Here is a 21,376-nt window from a genome sequence, read left to right as displayed (position 1 = left end):
TGTGTAAGGGCTGTTCACCCGATCTTTCTCCTGTACAACATTTATGGTGCCCTTTCAAGATTGAGAACTCATAATCTTGTCCGCTGTGGATTAGTTAATATTTAATCTTTAATTGATTTTTTATTACATTAGAAAGGAGCACAATAAAATGTTATTTGTGCCAACAGAAACAGTATGATAGTGCTACCAATCACTTCTGGAGGGGGTAGTCAGAACATGGTGCTAGTTTGCAGTGTTCTGAGCCAGTCTTCAGTCTTCCACCTCTCTCCATCCAAGCAAGCTCTCAAACCCTCTGATTTCAAATGCCATCAGTGTGTTTATTCAAACACACATATGCCATTTTTCTCACAAGTTGTCTACATGCAACTACCTGGTCTTTATAATGGACTCTCTAGGTTCTGTTTAAATCACCCTTGACCTGGCCATATTAGTTTGCATGAATTTAAATGAGAAAAGGTCACTTCTGAGGTATTAAAAATATAGTTTATGTAAGTCTGAAGAACTCCATTAGTTCACAAATGAATCTCTCCATTTTCTGCAAAGGTCCCTATAAGAGCTCAACCACAAAGCCCATCTAACCTGAAAGCATCCAACACCATCAGTAGGGGGCAGACTGTGCTCAACTAAAATCAGAGCTACTTGATGGGACTCCAGCCAGCATCTTCATAGGTACTCCCAAAGTCTTGAGGCCCAATGACAATGAACAATCAGAGACTCAATTTTGTGCTTCACATAGAGGGTGGAGAATATCTTCTCCAGGCTAAACAGTTGGGGATGGTGCTGTAAGCTGTTGGGCAGAGTTCAGGGGAGCTCTTATAGTTAGCAACCATATCTTCTTCTTGTTCCTCTTCCTTCAGCCATCCCAGTACCTGCTCCTACACCTGAATTCTAGCTGTGGCATTTCCTCAAAGCTGGCGTAGAAAGTATGCATATTTCCTCTTTCTAAACCCCACATTTGCAATGAATACCTAGCAAACGCCTAAGTACCTTCTAATTTGACTACTAATTTTCATGTGCAGAAGCTCCGAAGCTGTGATGTCTTCCTGATGGCAGCTCCATAAAACAATATTCAGAGCTCTCTCTCTCTCTCTCTCTCTCTCTCTCTCTCTTTTTTTTTTTTTAGATGGGAGCTGAGGCACCTAGACATCAAGTTCTCCAAAGTCACATTGTGACAATGGGCTAGAGCCAGTTCCATGCAGTCTGGAGTTCAGGCTGGTGAATATCCTACTCCTAGCTTCTCAGGGACAAATATAAGGGGAAGGGTGACTGTAAAGAGGCAGAGGTGTTGGTTAGGAGAAACCATCAGGTGAGGGACAAACAGAACAAGGACTGTCCCTGGGAGATGACAAGGGCATTGTGAGAGCCAGGCTGCAAGGAGTGGCCTTGGGCCTGAGGCACAGTGCTTCCAGGGAGATCAAAGCCCCAAGCATGGCTTGTTGGTATTTATAAGGATAGGGGCTGAATGGGGTCATTAGTCCAGGATAGTTAGAACTACAATGACCCAGAGTGGAGATTTTTCTGGCTCTCTAGAATGACTTGAGAGGAATTCCCCCAGAAGACCAAATAACAACTTCCAATTGAAGAGAATATCATAAGGAACAGAAGATTCTCCCACACCCAGGGAGGCAGACATCTAGCTGAGGCCCAAGACTTAGGATATACAGTCCCAGGTATGGGTCCTTGGGCAATACAGCAGCACATAAGTTCTTGTCACCCTCCTGTACCTATGCAGATCAATCTTTCCAGTGGCCAGACATCTGAATCAAAGACCGAAAGATAACTTCATCTTTAAAAATGCATGTAGAGCTGCTTCCCCACCTGGGTGAGATCAGGGACCCAATACCCTCTCACACACTACAGTCTGTCTGCCTCCCAGGGGGTCTGAAGTAACCACGGTCACAGGAGGCCTTCTCTAACCAGAGACTCAGGAGGTTGATCCTAACCAGAGATAGCACTGCCTACCTACCAGGAGACTGGTTCTAACCCAGGTCACAGAGCTCTACCTGCCTCCAAGGAGGCCAGTCAGAAGATTCTGGACAGATGTCATTCAGAACCTAAGAGACTACAAATGCTCGTCTAGTATACTATACCCAGCAAAACTCTCAATCACCATGGATGGAGAAACCAAGCTATTCCATGACAAAACCAAATTTAAACAATGATCTTTCTACTAATCCATCCCTACAGAGGATACTAGGAGGAAATCTCCAACACCAGGAGGGTAACTACACCCAAGAAAACACTAGAAATTAAACATTTCACAACAAATCCAAAAGAGGAGAATCACACACACATAACACCACCTCTAGCAACAAAAATAATGGGAATTAACAATCATCTGTCTTTAATATCTCTCAACATCAATGGACTCAATTCTCCAATAAAAAAAACTGGATACATAAACACAATTCAGCATTTTGCTCCGTACAAGAAACACACCTCAGTGATGAATACAGACACTACCTCAGAGCAAAAGTGCTGAAAAAAAGTTTTCCAAGCAAATGATCCCAAGAAACAAGCTATAGTTGCCATTCTTATCAAATGCGATAGGAAAGGGCACTTCATATTTATCAAAGGAAAAATCCACCAGGAAAAAGTCTCAATTTTGAACATCCATATCCTAATGCAAGGACACCCACATTCATAAAACAAACTCAAAACGTACACTGCATATCACACAGAGTGGGAGATTTCAACACCTCGCTTTCACCAATGGACAGATCATGGAAACAAACAGAATAGAGACACAGTGGAACTAACAGAAGTTATAAAGCAAATGGATTTAACATATATCAACAGAACATTTCACCCCAAAACAAGAGAATATACTTTCTTCTCATGGAACCCAAGAAGAGTAGAAGGCAGGAAATAGTCAAACTCAGGGCTGAAATCAACTAATTGGAAACAAAGAATCAACAAAACCAAGAGCTGGTTCTTTGAGAAAATCAAGGAGCTAGATAAACCCTTAGCTAAACTAACTAAAAGACACAGAGACAGTATCCAAATTATCAAAATCAGAAATGAAAAGGAAGACATTACAACAGAAACTGAGGAAATTCAAAAAAATCATCAGAATTACTACAAAAGCCTATACTCAACACAACTGGAAAAATCTAGATGAAATGAATGATAATCTAGACAGATGCCATGTACCAAAGTTAAATCAAAATCAAGTAAACTATCTAAACATTTCCATAACCCCTAAGGAAATAGAAATAGCCATTAACCTCCCCCCTCCCCACAAAAAAGCCTACAGTCAGATGGTTTTAGTGCAGGATTCTACCAGACCTTCAAAGAAGAGGTAATACCAATACTCCTGAAAACGATTCCACAAAATAGAAACAGAATGAACACTACTGAATTCATTCTATGAAGCCACAGTTACTCTGATATCTAAACCACCCAAAGACCAAACAAAGAAAGAGAACTTCAGACCAATTTCACTTATGAATATCAATGCAAAAATACTCAATAAAATTCTCCCGAATCAAATCCAAGAACAAATCAAAACCATCATTATTAACTACGATCAAAGACACTTCATCCCAGGAATGCAGAGATAGTTCAACATGCGAAAATCCATCAATGTTATATACTATATAAATGACCTCAAGGAAAAAAAAAGTCACATAATCATCTCAATACATGCTGAAAAGCTTTCAACAAAATACAAAAGCAATCTACAGATTCAATGAAATCTCCATCAAAATTCCAACACAAGTAATTCTTCACAGACAAGGAAAGAACAATTCTCAACTTCATATGGAAAAACAAAAAATCCCAGGATAGCCAAAACAATTCTCAACAATAAAAGAACTTCTGGGGGGAAATCACCATCACTGACCTCAAGCTGTACGACAAAGCAGCAGTGATAAACAGAGACAAACAGGACGATCAGTGGGATAGAATCGAAGACCCAGAAATAAACCCACACACCTATGGACACTTGATCTTCAATAAAGAAGCCAAAAACATACAGTGGTAAAAAAAAAGCATCTTCAATAAATGGTGCTGGTCTTATTGGCTGTCTGCATGTAGAAGAATGAAAATAGACCCATAGTTATCACCTTTCACAAAGCTCCAAGCCCAAGTGGATCAAAGACATCAACATAAAACCAGATACACTGAATCTAATAGAAGAGAAAGTGGGAAAGAGCCTCAAACTCATTGGCCAAGGGGGTGGGGGTGGGGGGGATTTGTTGAGCAGAACACCAATGGCTCAGGCTCTAAGCTCAGGCTCTAAGATCAACAATTGATAAATGGGACCTCACGACACTAAAAACTTCTGTAAGGCAAAGGACACTGTCAATGGGACAAAACGGCAGCCTTCAGATGGGAAAAAAAAAAATTCCCTAACTCTACATCTGATAGAGGGCTAATATCCAAAATATATAAAGAATTCAAGAATTTAACCTCCGAAAACCCAAATAACCAAATCTAAAAATGGGATACAGAGCTAAACAGAGAATTTACAACAGAAGAATCTCAAATGACCAAGAAACACTTAAAAAATGTTCAAAGTCCTTAGTCATCAGGGAAATGAAAATCAAAACGACCCTGAGATTCCACCTTACACCAATCAGAATGACTAAGATCAAAAAATTAAGTGACAGCACATGCTGGTGAGGATGTGGAGAAAGAGGAACACTCCTCCAATGCTGGAGGGATTGTAAGCTGGTACAACCACTCTAGAAATGAATGAATCTGGCAGTTCCTCAGAAAATTGAAAAATAGTTCTACCTGAAAATCCAGCTATACCACTCTTGGGCATATACCCAAAAGATGCCCACAATACCATAAGGACACATGCTCTAACATGTTCATAGCAGCCTTATTTATAATAGCCAGAGGGGACAACTCCATAGGAAGACCAGCAGTCTCAACTAACCCAGACCAGAGAGAGAGCTCCCAGAGGGCTGGTCCCATGCCTTTGGCACATATATATCAGAGGACTGCCTGGTCTGGCCTCAGTGAGAGAAGATGAGCTTAATCCTCAAGGGACTTGAGGCCCCAGGAAATGAGGAGGCCTGGTGGGGGGGGCACCCTCTCAGAGGCAAGGGGGAGGAGGAATGGGATTAGTAACTGTTGGATCAAAGGCTGGAATGCTTTTAAAAAGGCATGTAGATGTTGAGTTGGGAGATAAAGCCAAAAATCTCACAAATTTACCCTGCAGATTATTTTTGAGGGCAGATAGTAGCTTATTCAAATGAGTTACATTTTCTTCTTTATATTATGACGTCTGGGGGAGGGGCAGGAATGGGGTGTAGGCTTGGATCAGGACTATAGTTCTAAGGAGAAACCTCAGGGTGTCATGTGCCTGAGGAAGAGGGTGAGGGACGCAGTGCCAGGGAGCAGCACCTATGAGAGATGCATATCATTTTCTATCCATTGGATGCCACCCAGTGAGAGCTTAGCTTTCAAGAAAGGAGAGGCCTAGTTGATAAAATCTGAGGTACCACCTCAAATCACTCTTAAGAAAGATAAGACCCTGGAGCAGCCATGCGTACACATCAGGGTCTCGGGACATCTTGATATTCCCAGAAAGCATTGAAGAGATGATGCTTAGCTTGCCAGGAAATGAAGATGTTTGGAAAACACGTGCTACTTACTTTGGCTACGGAGACTGTTGAAACAACGGTCCCTAAAATCAGAATGTCCAGGAATCCAATGCTGGGAGAAGGAGAAGGGAGAAGCCTGGGACCAGCAGAGGAGAGACTACTCTCCTGGAGGGAGATTTCACACAGTCGAAGGAGAGACCAGCTGAGGCAATGGTGGGTCAAGGTGTGCTCCACACCTTGACCAGAATTGCTGAGCTATACATATTTCTGACCCTCTAAAGTAAAATCTCATGCCAGGACCCCAAAGACAGACTGTGATCAGAGCGTGTGTGTGTGTGTGTGTGTGTGTGTGTGTGTATTTCTGTGTGTGTTTGTGTTTTTTACAGCAGGGTTAAAACCCTACCTAAGACAGAAGTTGGTACTGGGAGTGGGGTATTGCTGTGATGGTCCTGTGTGGGTTGTCATTAGATTTCTTCAAGGCCATATTAAACACAGGCTCATCCTTAGGTGTATAGCACTGGAGAGTACAGTGACCACAGGAGCATCCTGATGCTGCAGCCAGTAGCTTTGTCCACTATTACCTTTGCAAATTTCTGTGCATAGAGAAAGGCAAATAAGATCTAAGTGCCACTATTTGGTTTTGCCTTTGTAGGCATCCTGAAATTTTCTTAGTGACTGCCAGGAACTCAAAGACCCCCATCTGAGACCTGCTGATTTTGATAAATCATTTTCAAACACAGTTCTAGGAAATTATATTTCACCATATTTTTAATAGCTGTTCCCATCAGGATAAGCTATAATAGAGAATAAAAACAAAGCCCCCCTCCCCCAAAATCTCAGTGGTTTAGACAAAATGATTGTTTCTTACCAATGGCATGCTTCTGTTGGGAGATGGTGTAAAGGAAGGAGTCTGCTTGTCAATCATTTAGGGGCTTTAGGCTGAAGGCAGAACCATCTCAAATTTTACCAATCACCATAGAAGGAAAGTGAACCCTTTGGAGGGTTTCACCACAGCAATTAAATAGTGCAGGAGCAATAGAAATCAATTATGTTACGAGTCTACTGGTCTCAGCTGTGTGTGTTTGGTGGGGGTAGATGAGTCATACAGTTCTAGACAACCTGAAGTGCTGGGACTCACAACACAGGTGGCCACAGGAAAGCTAACGTGAACTGCGCCTTGCTGGTGCGCCAGGAACCAGTCCAGGTCTGGTGACATTCCCTCAGGGCAGGCCTGAGATCGCCTTTCTTTGCTCAGAAAACCAACACACAGAAAGGCAAAGTAACCACTTCAAGGTCACACTGGGGAGTGTGCTGGACAGGTAAGGAAGCGGCCCCAGAGACCTTGACTGTCATTCTAAGTGATGCCTTCCTTAATGCTTTCTCATAATGGTGAATTTAAGGGATCATCCATTAGTATAAGATGGGGTTTTCTTATTATGCTAAAATAGGGTTTCCTCCTATGATTCATGGTAGCTGCTTTTCAAGTGTTCTTATTTGGGAAACGAAAGAGGTGCTCACATTCGCTTACTCCTTTTTTATGATTACCACATTAATTTTGATTGATTAGGAATACTTAAATCTACGAACACTAGTTTAGTTTTAGTTCTTGACTTAGATTTGGTCAAATTTTGGTTATTATGCACCAGTGCTGGTCTCATTTCTATCTACTGAACATGGTGTATTTAGTGTATATTATTTTAAACTCAATCTATGGCCCACTGGGTCCTTATGGGGGATTAAAGGATGTATTTCCTTTTACTCTAAAGGAAAGGTCTGGAACACGGGTAGGCTCTGTAAGAGAGCTAAAGCCCTACAGTACTGGACACAAGAAAGTTTCTATAAAAAGTTACAAGGGAGGAGACATGCCAGTCACCAAGTTTTCCTCTTGCTAGATTTCATCACTATATCTCTCTCTGTCAAGACTGTTTGACAAGATGTAGTGCTCCTTCCAGAACAAGGGAAAGCATCAGGCAGATTCTATGAGCCAGGCTCTCTGGAGCTGCTCCAAGGAGGCCTGAGCATGAGCAGGGCCATTGGCCGAAGGCCCAGGCCTTTGAGCCAAACAGCAGCTTCGTTAAAAGGGACACACAGTTTAGACATAAGCAAGCTGTTCTGAATGGAACAGAGTATTTATTAGCCTGCCTTGGAAAATGCAGATGTGCAGAGGAATGCTCACTCGGAACAGGTGGCCAGAGCACAGAACTGGAGGAGACTGTAAGCCTTGAGGACAGTAAGGCCTACTAGTGTTGGGGACTGAAAATGCTTGACAAGTTTTGACGGTGTCTTAGCTAACTTCCTTTTTTCTTTTTTTTAAATGAAAGGAAAGTATAAGAAAAAAGTAAGGAAAAATTCTCCAGTAAGTTTCCATTTTTTTTTTTTTTTGTATATTTAACTCACCACTGTGTCTTTGCCCTTCTTTTAATAGCAGTGTCCCCCACTGAGCAGGAAGTCCCAACTTTGGAAATGAACAAGTCATCATATTCTTTCTCAATACACAGAAGGGTTGAAAGGCTCTCCTCTCACTTTTAGGGGACTGTTCTAGACTCTTGGTAGAAAAAAATGCTGAAAAAGGAAGATGACTCTTGGATATCAAGATTATTTTAAAAAGATTGATAAAACAACCCAGTAAAAAATTCATCTCTAAATGTGAGCATGATGGCTCTAACTTGTAACCTTCGCACCCAGGAGGCAGGCTCAGGCAGCACATCTGAGCCCAACTTTCCCTGTCTCAAAACAAACAAAAACAACAAATGGCTTGTGAATGCTGAGGAGAGAAATGATTTATAAACTGTTTAAGACTCCCACTCCAAGGGCAGAGAAAGAAACTTTCACTTAGCATTTATAAGTCCTGGTCTTTGTTTAGAATGACCATTTGGCTTGCTGTGATTTAATGGGAGGGAATAATCCCCTTTAAGGACCTCACACATAGCCAGCTTCCCAAAGCCGCTCTCAGTCTCCACTGCCCACAGGGCTTTAACAAGTCTATCCCAAGATGAAGAAAGGATGGTTTCAGACATCTGAGTTAATTCCTCCACACACAGAAGGTGGAGAGTGTGTCTGGCAGCCAGTACATACCATAAATCACCAATGGTTAAAAGAGAAGGTCCTCATGATAGGAGTGTATGGAGCTGCTGGAGACCTGTGGGGCCAGTCAGGGAGGCGAAGGGGTAGCCTGGAGCTACAGTGTCTAATGGCAGAAAGCAGCAAGGGAAACGGCTCCGTAATAACACCTGAGCCAGCTACTATACAGGTCTGGTGTTGGCCAAGTGCCCATTTTGTGTAGAAACCAGAATAAGCCAGCTATGCCAGGAATACATAAAACTACACTGACCAAATAATAAGAGAGGTGCCAAGCATTTTAATTAGGAAAAAAACTAAATATCCATAAAACTAAGTTTTAAACATTGACAATACATTGGCTTAGGCTCAATTCCACAGACTTCCTGGTCAAATTATCATTTTTCTTAAGTGTTCCCTATCTGATGTCTTAACTATATACTAAAAAATGTAAAGAGCTATCTATATGCTTCAATGTTTTAAAGCAATCTGCCTACAAAAGTGGTCAAGATGATGCCTATTTGTCTTACAACAAGGAAAATTCCCCCCAATATACCTGCCTGTGGAAAAGACAAATTATATACACAATGGAAAAACTCAAGCAAGTGGAGGGGCTCAGTGACCTTTTGAATAGGAATGTTCTAGAACTAGGCTCTCAGAAGCAAAAGACAGCCATTCCCTGCTCAGTTAATGTGGCTAGCTGTAGATGGCACTCCAAAATATCACCAGGCCAACGAAGACTCCCCTAAAACAGAGGAACACTGCAAGAGGCTGTAAGAGGCTCATGTCAAGAGCATGACAGGACAAGGCAGCACTCGTGAAATGTGTCCACTCTCAGAGTGACTCTTCAGACCTTGCTTTGCAACCCTGGGCACGTATTCATTCTCACATGGCCTGGCCTTAAGAGATTTACACACTGATTCATCCAGCATTAATTTTCTCAAGTTGAAAAAAAAAATAAAATAAAAGAAAGACTGTTCTACATCTCTGTGCTATGTAAGTGTGACTTATGTGGCTACCAGGACAAATGAGCTACTGGAAAAGCAAATATAAAATGAGCTTAATATGGAACCTGGCTCGGAGAAGATCATCATATGAACGGTCTGCCTCCCAGAGTAAGGAACGCTCTTCACGTGATGGAGGAGAGCCGGCCAGATATCATCACTGGGGATTCTGTGACTGTTTCCAGAATACTTGGTTAGAAGACCAGAGGAGCCACAAATGTGGGTGTTAATGAGTCACCCAATATGCCTAAGCTGGTCTTGATGGGACCATATACTTCTGATGCTTAGATATGTTAGGATCGTATCCTAACATAGTTAGGAAAGACTTTTCCCCCCTCTCCTTCTTCATCCTTCTTCTTTTTTTTGCTAGCCAGGTATATGTCTGCTGCTGGAAAGAGAAAGAGTCCCACCCTCGAGAACACCTACACCCATGTGTCCACACACACACACACAATGGATGTAAATAATTGTAGTAGCCTGCCTTTCTCCATTTCATTTATATGGATGCTAGGAGGTGATTCTGATAGACACATGGGGATATTGAGAATATAGCATGATGGAGAAGGGAAGCAGTCAATCACACAGTGTCCTCCCCAGGGGCTGGCAGGGAGGGACCAGAATGAGTAGATCCAGGGCCCAGAAGCTCATGCAGACAGTCTCTCAGCACAGGCAACTCCAGGGGAGCAGTTGGGCAAAGCAGAGCACATGTCATTCAGGAAGGCTGTTTCTGTGTTGTCAGTGGATGCTAGATGAGTGTTTCTCAACCTGTGGGGTCATGACCCCTTTGGCAAACCTTTGAACCTCTGTCTCTATAAATATTTATGATTTTTTTTTTGTTTTTTTTTTTTTTTTTTTTTTTTTTTTTCGAGACAGGGTTTCTCTGTGAAGCCCTGGCTGTCCTGGAACTCACTTTGTAGACCAGGCTGACCTCAAACTCAGAAATCCACCTGCTGCTGCCTCCCAAGTGCTGGGATTAAAGGCGTGTGCCACCACGCCCAGCTGATATTTATGATTCTTAACAGTAGCAAAAGTACAGTTACAAAATAGCAATGAAATCATTTTATGGTTGGCGGTCACTACAGCATGAGGGACTATGTTAAGGGGGCGCAGTGTTGCTAGAGATTCGGTTAAGTGGAGAACTTGTGCATGTGGTAATATTGAGGCTTCTCTCTCTCTCTTTCTTGGAAGCTATAAATTTCTCTTTTTATTCAATTTCGAGAAGATAAGAACTTTGTTGATACTTGTATTCACATATGTAAATTTAAGTATGTCTAGGAACTTGCATATATAATTGTGTATCCATATTCGGGTGTTTCAGATAGAGTGCTCTGCCGCCCAGGCTGGCCTCAGAGTCTCACCCTTACTATATAGCTAAGGTTCACCTTAAACTTGCAATTTTCCCATTCCCACCTTACAGATTTGACTGGCTTTGCTGCTGTAGGTTTGCATGGTTAATAGAGAACACCAGGTTTGGCGGCAAGACTGGAGGGGGAAGAGAATATGAAACAGCACAGACAGATAGCATTCCTGCAACAATGCAGGAACTGATGCTAACCACAGCTCCCACAGCTCAGGGATGCCTCTGACACTTCACCCACCTTAAACCAAGCCCATGTAACACCACGACTCTTACCTTCCTTTTGATATCTGTGAACTGGGAAACCATTAAAGACCAATAAAATGACAGCTCCAGGATGTAATAGTAGTGAAGGTCAGCTGTGAGTGGCTGAGGAAAAGAAAAAATGGGAAGGTTTACTCAACGGGAAACCCAATCTGTATCCCAAAAGCCAGAGGCTCACACTGACTGGTAAGCCAGGCTTATGCTGAACACATGCAACCCCATGCAGTCCCATTGTTTTCTGATACACAACAGTACTCTGGAGGCTGCCTACAGACCACAGCTCGAGAGCAGTAATTCCATTTCATCTTAAACCCAGAAAGCATTAGCCACCACGGCAGTTTGGGATTCAATTCATTATTGAACGGAACAACAGCTTCTACGGTTCCTTCACATACAGCAGCTACAAGATCCCTCAGGCAACTGGAGACATGTCCTGGAGCACACACAGGACAGCTGTTGTGACAGTTCAAAGCACAGAACTAGTGGGTGGCATGGATGCTTTCCGGAATGGTCAATGAAGCACAAGTTCAAGAGAGTTGTATGTTTAGAAAATGGGCAATAGGATGCTATATTCAAAACAGATGATTCTGAGATATTTATTTAAAGATCAGAGGGACAGGAAGGCTGCCAACATACTTGACTAAGCAGATAGCCAGGATGTCTGAGATAAAGGCCCAGCTCCATAGCTTGGTAGTAAAGTTACTTAAAAAATGGCAGGGGCCAGGGATGGAAGATAATGCCTGTTCTGACTGCCTCAGAGGCTCAGGGAGATAGTAAAGTCAGTGAAGTGTATTTAATTTAATGTTTTCTCAACAACACTTTGATGAGCTACTCTTGGTTATATTTATTGAGCTATAATGAAGTGTCTTGGTTTACTCAAAGAACTAAAACAAAACTCTAAAGCTCTTCAAATACATTTAGACTACTGTTCAGAAGGCAAGACTCCATACTGTAAAGGAAATTAATGTTATACGCACCATCTGCCAATCACAATGCAATGGATAGCTATCACAAGATGGCCCTTACTCACTCAGGACAGGCATCAAGGAAACTATGTCTCTCTCATATTTCTGACGAGGTACTTTAGGCTTAGACGTTAGATCAGCAGTTTTAAACTCTAAGTGACAAGGAAAATTGCTATAGACTGAAAGCTGGTGTCTCTACAAAGCCATGTGGTAAACTGCATAGTCCCTGTGATGGAATGTGCAGATTGGAGGACAGCTGGGCAGGAGGGAGGCCATGAGAGGGGGAACTCTCATGAAGGACCTCACAAGGTCTTCCTGCGGAATCCTGTGGCCCAGTGAAGGAAGCATCAGTGCCCAGTGGTACCTTGAAAGAGATCTACTTCCCACTGACATGTCTCTTTAAGACTGAAAGACATTAGCAAGGTATTTAGGCAAATGCTATCAGCAATGCAGTCTGGGAAAATGGCCCTGGCTGGAGCTGAGGTCAGATTTGGTATTGATGAGATTTTCTGACTTCTGGCATCCTCATCTGGGAATGTGCCTCGGAGGGGGTCACAGGACAAGTCAGATCACGATGGGAAGGGCAGAGTTCCTGCGGGAGCATGGCAGTAATCAGCACTCGCCAGCCGCTCTGCAGTTGGCGAAACACTCCCATGACTCACTCTGAGCATATGAAATCTGTAAAATTACTACTCTCGTTTTTCATCTAGATTATACAGCTGACAGAAAATTGCTATCAATTAACTCAGGTTAAAAGTTTACATCCAGGTCTCAGAGCTATTGAGGCCCTGATCCCTGCATTAGACTTCTCCTGCCTCGTGTACGCATGCCCCTTGTAACGAGCTGTGCAAGAGTCAACTGCATATAAGCCTGTCTTACTTTTATCCTTAAAATACACACCCATATGGAACTCTTACATGTGTAACGAATGGACACTCTCATATAAAAGAGGGAATGTTTAAAATTGAAGTGCACTACTATTTTTTCACCTAGAAATCTATCCGGTTACTTATATAATATATGTGTTAAAGACATAATGAATAATGAATAATTTCATGAGCTTGTTCAATATTTAAAAGTGCACTGAAGGTTTGAGACAGACTCTGGACTATAATCTGCTGTATGTATTTATATACATATGACTTATACAAAGTATTATACTTGCATACATGCTATTTCATTTCCTATGCCCCCTACACAAAGAAAGTCATTAATTTTATTAGCATATGGCTCTTGGCACGGCTAACTACTGTTGCCAGAGATCATGAGTTTCTCTTCACTTTGGGGAGCACTGGGCAGAATTACTCAGTACTGGACTATGATACCTTACGAACACAAGGCCATTCTTAACCGAATCCACACAGATGGGGCATCTTCCTTTCCATCCTAGTGGTGTTTCCACTTTTAAATATAACCTTATCTCCTAGCCCCTCAGACTCTTGTGCTTTCTGTAAAACAGCCCACAGCGACATTCTGGGCTACTGTCCTAGCATTCATCTGAAACCAAGCAACTTCTCAGCTACAGGCAGAATGCAAGAGTTATTTCGGCTACATTTACAGTTAGAAACAAGGTTAAGTGGTACGTTTTATATGACACTGATCACAATGTCTTTCATGTTACAAAATTTACCTTTGAAATGTGGGGCACTGCAGTGGATGGCATGCCAACTTTCCAGTTAAAGTTCCTAGAAGCCTTTTCAAGTAGAAATGTAGATAGGTGTGGATAGTAAAGTCCAGTTGGGCTAAAGACAACCGGTAAGGTAACCGGCTGGTTTCTGTCCTCCATGCCACAGTCTTAGGAATTCTCAGCTTTTTCTAACTGTGTCATGCTGATTATGTAAATTCATTCCCAATCTAAATAAATTAAGGGATTCAAATGCAAAGTAGAGTTCTATTTCAAGTCACCCTTAGCCTAGAAGGAGTACCTAGTGTCAGCCTCCACCCATTGCAGCTATGTGGAGAACAGGGAAGGTATAGAAAGGCCTTATGTGCACAGAAGTCCACATGTACCTGAAGGTGTTCAGTACAATGCCTGGTTCCATTTGCTTCCCTTACAGGACATGTCCCGAGTACCTAGAAAATTCCTGGTCCCACCATTGATATTCCATTACCAATCGATTTAGGGATAGCAAAGACTTGTGCTAATAGTAATGAACTCATAAGAAGATGCGAAAGAATAGCAAGGGCAGAGACGGAAAACACTCCCTTTTCAGGGCTATGACTTAATTTCAAAGATGGTGTCTACTGTTTTCCTCACTGAAACAATTCAGCCATGTGTGATGATGGCATTAGTGTATTTTTTCTGCATTTGGAGAAGTAGTCCGTGGTGATTTACGTCTTTAGAGGCCACTTCTAAGCTACAAAGTCAACAGAACTCAGCGGGCCAGCTCCAGCACCGCACGCACTTGAATGTTCACATCTGCTGTGGGGGTAAGCCTGCACTGCCAGCAGCCTTCAGACTTCCCTCTGTACTGAGAAACAGGAACCAGCCGCATCTTGTTCAACAAAAGAACCTTCCAGGTTTGTTCCATCTGCTAAAGCAACTAGACTTTGGTTATGCGCCTCAGTATGAATGCACAAAGTCCTGTCTTCACTAGGTTATGATAGGCATAACAACCAGGTGCAATATCGACATATAAGTGACTACCTGACCTTCCTGACAACAGGCAGCTGACCAAAGGAATATCCCCTCGTCTGTAAAGCCCAGAAGTCAGGCTTCCTTACCTGGTAAGGGTAGTTATACCAGCAGTGTCTTGTATTCCACAACCAAGGGGTCTGGAAAAAAATAACAAAGAAATAGACTTTACATGCTTTAGAACATTGTTAAAACAGCAGGCATCACACTGTACATCTCTCTTAAACCTGGAGATTTATATATTCCGCTTGTCACACTCAGCTGTATTCCTGCAATGTACCAACCTCAACAGCTGTGCCTCCAAACCAAATCACCCATCTCACTTATGGAAAGACATTGCTAACAACTGGTACAACCTACCCTGGAACCCCCTGGGCCTCAGTATTTACAAAGCCACTCTCTTCATGCCTTGACCAGGGCTCAACTGGCAGGTTTCACTTCAGCAGGATGCTCCTGAGGAATCCCTGTGGTATACCTCCCATCTTTCAACCTGTGGTCCAAGTTTCTAGGACAAATCCTTCCTCACAATGTCAACTATTTGTCTTATATATAAAAAAAATAGTGTTAAAAAAATCTAGGTATTCACACAAATCCCCAAACCCATAATAACTAGAGACGGATTGATTTGAATTGAGACAGAGAGCCGGATCATCCAATGACATCAGAATCAATGTCCTCAAATACATTTCTCATCCATTGTTAGCCATCAATTTGGTAGTACATGTCCCATCCCTATACACTTGGTATACCTAGACTCTTCTGATGACTCATCTCCCTGATCACCACTTCTGGAACGCAGGGATGAAGATGATGAGTTTCTGGCAGCCAATACCTGTTAGGCCTTCCTACGTCTAACACACTGTCGTGGTATTTACATATGTTAACGCACTTAGTCAGTACAACAGCCACTGATATTGTCTTACTTTTTTTTTTTAGTAAGTAACTGCAGGCCCTCAGTCTGGAAAACCTTCCTAGTCACATAGCTCAGTATTGCCTAAACTGCAAACAAATAGACTGTGTAGTCTACAATGGTCACTGTGTCCTGTGCATATATTTGAATGCTGAGTCCCATACGGAGGTAGGTGGGGCTTGGCTGAGTCCCATAAGGAGGTAGGCAGGGCTTGGCTGGAGAAGGTATGTCACTGGAGATTTGAGGTTTCAAAAGCTCACTCTAGGCCCAGTCTAGTCTGTACATCTCTCTTAAACCTGGAGATTTACATATTCTGGTCCCTCCCTCCTATACTCTCTGCCTCCAACTTGTAGACCATGTAGTAAACTCTTAGTTACTGCTCCAGCACCACGCCTGCCTGCCTGCCACCATGCTTCCCTCCACGACTGTCGTGGACTCACCCTCTGAAATGGTAAACAAGCCTCCAATTAAATGCTTTTCTATACATGTAGCCTTTATATCTCTTTGCAACAATGGAAGATGAACTGAGACAGGGTAGAAATGAAGATCAAATGAGACGGACTATATAAAAATAGAACGGAAGCTTCAAAAGCTTAGTGAGTTGTTACGTTTTTATACCACACAGACAATACATGTTCACTGAAGAAGGCCCAAAACACAGAGAAAAGAATGGAAATAAAAACAACTTAAATTCTCATCAGCATTAACGTTTTTAAGTTATAGCATGTTTTTGTTTTTTCCCTATGTGATAGAGATATAAATAATAGATTTATTTTTAAATGTACATACATAAGCATGTTTTAAAAATGTGGGCATAGCATAAAATCTATTTTGAAGGTCAGTACAATGTTGTTTATTGCTTTTACCTCTGATAAAGTTATTTATACAATTTGCTGAAAATTCCCAGGGGAACTTTATGTCCTGCACACACTTCCCTCAGCCTCAGCACCTCTGCTCAAGTAGACAGGTCAGCAGGTCCCGAGTGCAAATGACAGGCGCGTGTGAGACCTCGAGCAGGCCTGGAAGAGCTTTCTGGAAATATCAGCCTCAAGCCCCCAGGGCACAGTGTATCTACCCTTCATGACACAGCATAGATCTCTTTAACTATGGTCATCCTTTCGTGTGCACGCAGGACACCCGACACAGGAAAACCCAGCACCCAGGGCTTCTCTTCCTCTCTCAGCTTCTCAACATATGTTTTATTCTAAAACGGAAGCCCCTCCCTGTGTGGATGTTCAGCTCCTAGACCCATGGCTTCAGTGGTCCTGCCATCTGGCTGCCCTTTGCAGAGGACACAGGTCTATCTCACACTGATCTGACATTAATGGTTTTGGAGAGAGGGAGAATCAGTCCCTTCCAGGGACAAGTTCTGCTCTTAAGGGATCATCTCTAAACACCTACAGATAAGAATTACACTAAGGGGCCTCATCAAATTGTCTTCATCAACCAACAAATAAGCATATATATGTCTGTTGCAATGATAATTAAGGAATGAGCAGCCATGAGGATGACAGAGGGAATGGGAAGAGTTAGAGGAAGGAAATGGAGAGAAAATGAATGACATAGAATACTCATGTAATAAAAATTTAAAAACACATAAAGTAAGGAATAAGACTGTGGGAAACAACTAGGGGGAGTTTGGGGGGAGGTAGTGACTGTTAGCATTTTGTCTAGGCTCTACGTCACAGTTACCTGGCAACAGCCAGGTGTGCCTGACTCACTATAAGAGGGGCTGCTTGCCCCTCCTCTCTTGCCTTCTTGCTCTCCCTCTGTCCTCTCTCCCATTCCTCTCCCCGCCCCCTCTCCATGTGCTCATGGCCAGCCTCTACTCCCTCTCTCCGCCTTTCTCTGTCTGTACTACCCACCCTGTGCCTTGAATAAACTCTATTCTATGCTATACCCTCTTGTGGCTGGTCCCTCAGGGGGAAGGGATACCTCAGTTTGGGCCTGCAGAGGCACCCCCTTCCCCCAAACCTGACTACACATCCACAAAACATATTTCTTCTCTCCTTATCTTTTTATAAAACATAACAGTGACAGATATGATCAAAATACACTATATTAATATATGATATTTTCAAAGAATAAATAAAATATTATTTTTAATAGGTCAAAAATCTGAGAAGTTCAGTAAGTCTCAATTTTTACTGTTTTGGAAGCTCGGGAGCAGCCTCTTCCTGCTTCACACCTGACTGTGTAAATAACGCTACTAAGCTCGGGACAGACTTAAGGTAACTTGAACACATTATCTCATTTAATCCATGTACAACTTGTCAGTAATCAATGTAATACAGCTAGCAGGTGCCTGCCTTAAAAGATTTGCAAAGGACCTGGCAAGCTCATCAAATTGCTAAAACACAGATTGTGACTCAGTACGTCTGACTGGGGGTGGAAGGGAACTCTGCATTTCTGAGGCTCCCAAGTGAACATCGCACCATTAGACCATGACCCATACTTAGTGGTAACGTAGTATAGGCTGTAAAATGGCTGATTCTAAACAACTCATTATTACTTTACAGTTCAGCACAGATGAGCTGAAATGGCTCTAATAACCATTTGCAGCAGGGACTCTTTGCTGGAGGCAGTGGCTCTCACCCAACCTCTTTTAAAATAGCCCCTGTATAGCTAGCCTCCAGCAGTAGGGCTGTGAGCAGAGTGAGTTACTTTGGGATGCTTCTCCTAACAGTGACTGGGAAGCAAGTCTGTCACACTCCTTCATGGCCACTGGAGGGAGACAATGAGTGCCACCTTTGGCTTTGAGATGGGTGTCCTGTTAAGACTGGCTTACTTTCAGATTGTCTGTATAAGACAACTCCTATCATGTCCATCCTATCTGAGCTACTGTGATACACATACACACCCCCAAACGCATGAAAGTGTCATTCCAGAGCCTACTTTGGTGGGGTACAGTAATGAACCCAGAGGTACCTAGCTAGTCAGTAGAGTGAGCTGCAAGAGCTACCCAGGCTCTTGCACTGTCCTCCCCCCCCCAGGTCCTCTCCCCCCACCCCCAGGTATAAAGAATGAGCAATTATAGCACTGGGCAGACATGCAGAATGTATTCCACGTTTTTGTGTATGTGGTTATTACCTAATAACTCTGAGTGCTATTACACTGAAAAGACCTCTCAAATGCTGTTTAATCTACAGAAATTCCCCAGGCCTTTTACACGGAGGGCCCCATGTTCTCACTCACCAGTGAGATACTTGGCCTTACTGTGTCACCCCATGTTCGTATTGGTCAACAGCTAGTGAATTAACACTATTCTTTTTAATTTCTAAACGTTTACCACGGAGTGATTTGTGTTATCCTGAGCTGATATGCTGATAATTTAAGACCCAACGTCACTGCATCAGAGGCAGATCCTTTCTATAGCTTCCTTCCTCTCCACGCACATGCTCAGAACAGAGAGCATGTGGAGAATTCAGTAAAAGGTGGCCATCTGCAGATGGTCTGCTGAGGGAAGTGGGCCCTCACCAGACAGTACTGCCTGCCAGACATTCATTAGGAGCTTGCTGCCTCCAGGGCAGAGAGGACTACATTTCAGCCAGCCGCTGTATTTTGTTACAACAGTCTAAGCTAACACAGCATTATAAGACCACACTTCCCAAATGATGCTTACCAGCTACTAAATTACAAACCAACAGATTTCATTTTCAGCTGACTTACAAAGTATCTTATTAAGACTAAGGTTGCATTGTAGAAGATGAAAAACTACCTTTAACACCCTCAATCTAAACCACAAAGTACAATGGGATTTTTCATTACATTATGCACATCTGCTCACAGACACCAACTGAACAGCAAGCCCATCCATCAATAATTATACAGAGGCCCAGAGGAGGCGTCTATGGATCTGTTCACCCCCAACAAACCCAATCTCAGTGGCAGGACAGAGCCTTGGACACTGCTGGGGCTTAGCCTGAAGCCTTCATTTGTATAGAGACCATATACAAAGACATGAGTGATAATTATTTTTTTAACTTTTATTTAAAGAGTAAATAATGTCATGTTTCTTGGTATCATCTCTCATATAGAGACCCCATCATGAATCTAACATAAAAATAGTTAAGGTCTGACTGCTTTACCATCTGAAATAATTGTGGCAGTTTAGGCTAAAGAGAGAAGAAGTATTAAACAATCAGAGAAACTCTATAAGTAGTATATAGTTTACCAGGCTTAAAGATTAAATAAAAATATAATCATGTATATGCATTTAAATATACGTACATACATTTAAAAGAAGTAGCAAGTACCAAAGCTCAGGGAATAGAAGTTTCTTTCAAAATTAAAAAGAGAACATGAGTTTTTGTGTTGTTTTATCAAAGATGTGAAAGGTAAGTGGTTTATACTTAAAGTTAGTATTTTAGAGACAAAATTTCAGTTTCCGATCTCCATCAAAACTCCCTTCTGTCAGGCATAGTGGTACACATCTTTGATCCCAGAACTTCAGTGGCAGAGGCAGGGGGACCTGAGTCCTCAGCTAGCCTGATCCACATAGTGAATTCCAGGACAGTCAGAGCTCCATAGTGAGACCCTGTCTCAAAAGGAAAAACCAACAAAACTCTCCTGGCTCTCACATGGCTGAAGAAAGACAGCCTAAATACACTGTCATTTGTACAGATAAAACAATAAATGTGTGGCTTTTTGGATTATGTATGGGAATTCTAAGATAGTAATTAATCCCTGAGTTAAGTTAATGTGTATTAGTAATGTTGTGTTTGTATGTGTATACACACACACACACATACACACACAATCCTTTTACAAAACTGCTTTTGCTGAAACTACCCTGAAAAAACTCCTATCAAGCAACATTTCAACCTTACTATAAAAAAACAGGCTTCCACATTGGCAGTGAACTTATACTAGAAAAATCTCTCTTTGTTCACACTGAATTCAATCGGTAAGTCCCATAATACTGTGTTTTCTTTCTGTGAAAGCTTAGCATGTTTTCTTGACACCGCAAAGGGGGTCACCCTCTGTGACATCTCACCTTAGCATTGGGAAATTGACATCTAACCCTGACACTCTGTCATACCCATTGAACTTACTATTTAGCATCACCTTTCATATGTATGTATGTATGTATGTATGTATGTATATGTGTGTGTGTATGATGTTTAACATCTACATTATATAAATACTGAAAATCTTCATACACACTCAGTTGTATACTTTATTATAAGTCATATCAGTTTAGGAGAACAAATCTGGAGTTTATTACAATTCAAAACAATGAAAAGATACATTTTCATATTTCAAAAAAGGTGCAAATAAACTGTATTTAATTGTCTTTCATTATAAAGACTCTGCTTGTCAGTGGTGAGTAGCCTGGAACACTAAGCAGAATGTAAGAAGTATCCTGTCCTTTCTTTCCCAGGCCTGGAGATGCACCATTATAAATCTACACAGCAAAGTGGTAGCTCTCCCTGGAAGCTCACGGTATCTGTATTAGCTTTGAAAGTTCTTGTGATGTGAAGATGTAATTTAGACTTGATTCTGGGACAGCATATGCTTTTCATATTGATCAGACTTTAAAGGGGATCCCAGTCTTCCAGATCTGGTCTTGCATGTGCCTTCAGCACATTTTGCAATCAATTCTGAAAATAATCTGAAAATCTTC

General features: G+C 42.1%; 1 protein-coding gene across 4 annotated transcripts in view; it reads right to left on the bottom strand.

Moving 5' to 3' along the window:
- Cers6 (ceramide synthase 6) overlaps positions 1–21,376 on the bottom strand; it is a 253,140-nt gene that overhangs the window by 52,160 nt on the left and 179,604 nt on the right. For all 4 annotated transcript variants that reach the window (XR_374464.4, NM_001347161.1, NM_172856.4 and 1 more), the window contains 2 exons: positions 14,930–14,980; positions 11,253–11,345 (listed from right to left, as the gene is read on the bottom strand). Coding sequence is in view for 3 of the 4 variants with exons in the window: in NM_001347161.1 (NP_001334090.1) it covers positions 11,253–11,345; positions 14,930–14,980 (144 nt within the window). In the remaining variant the exon portion in view is untranslated. The remainder of the gene's footprint in view (positions 1–11,252; positions 11,346–14,929; positions 14,981–21,376) is intronic.

This window comes from Mus musculus, chromosome 2 (assembly GCF_000001635.26).
Source record: "Mus musculus strain C57BL/6J chromosome 2, GRCm38.p6 C57BL/6J".
NCBI lineage: Eukaryota > Metazoa > Chordata > Mammalia > Rodentia > Muridae > Mus > Mus musculus.
This window is presented reverse-complemented; position numbering and strand designations above follow the sequence as displayed.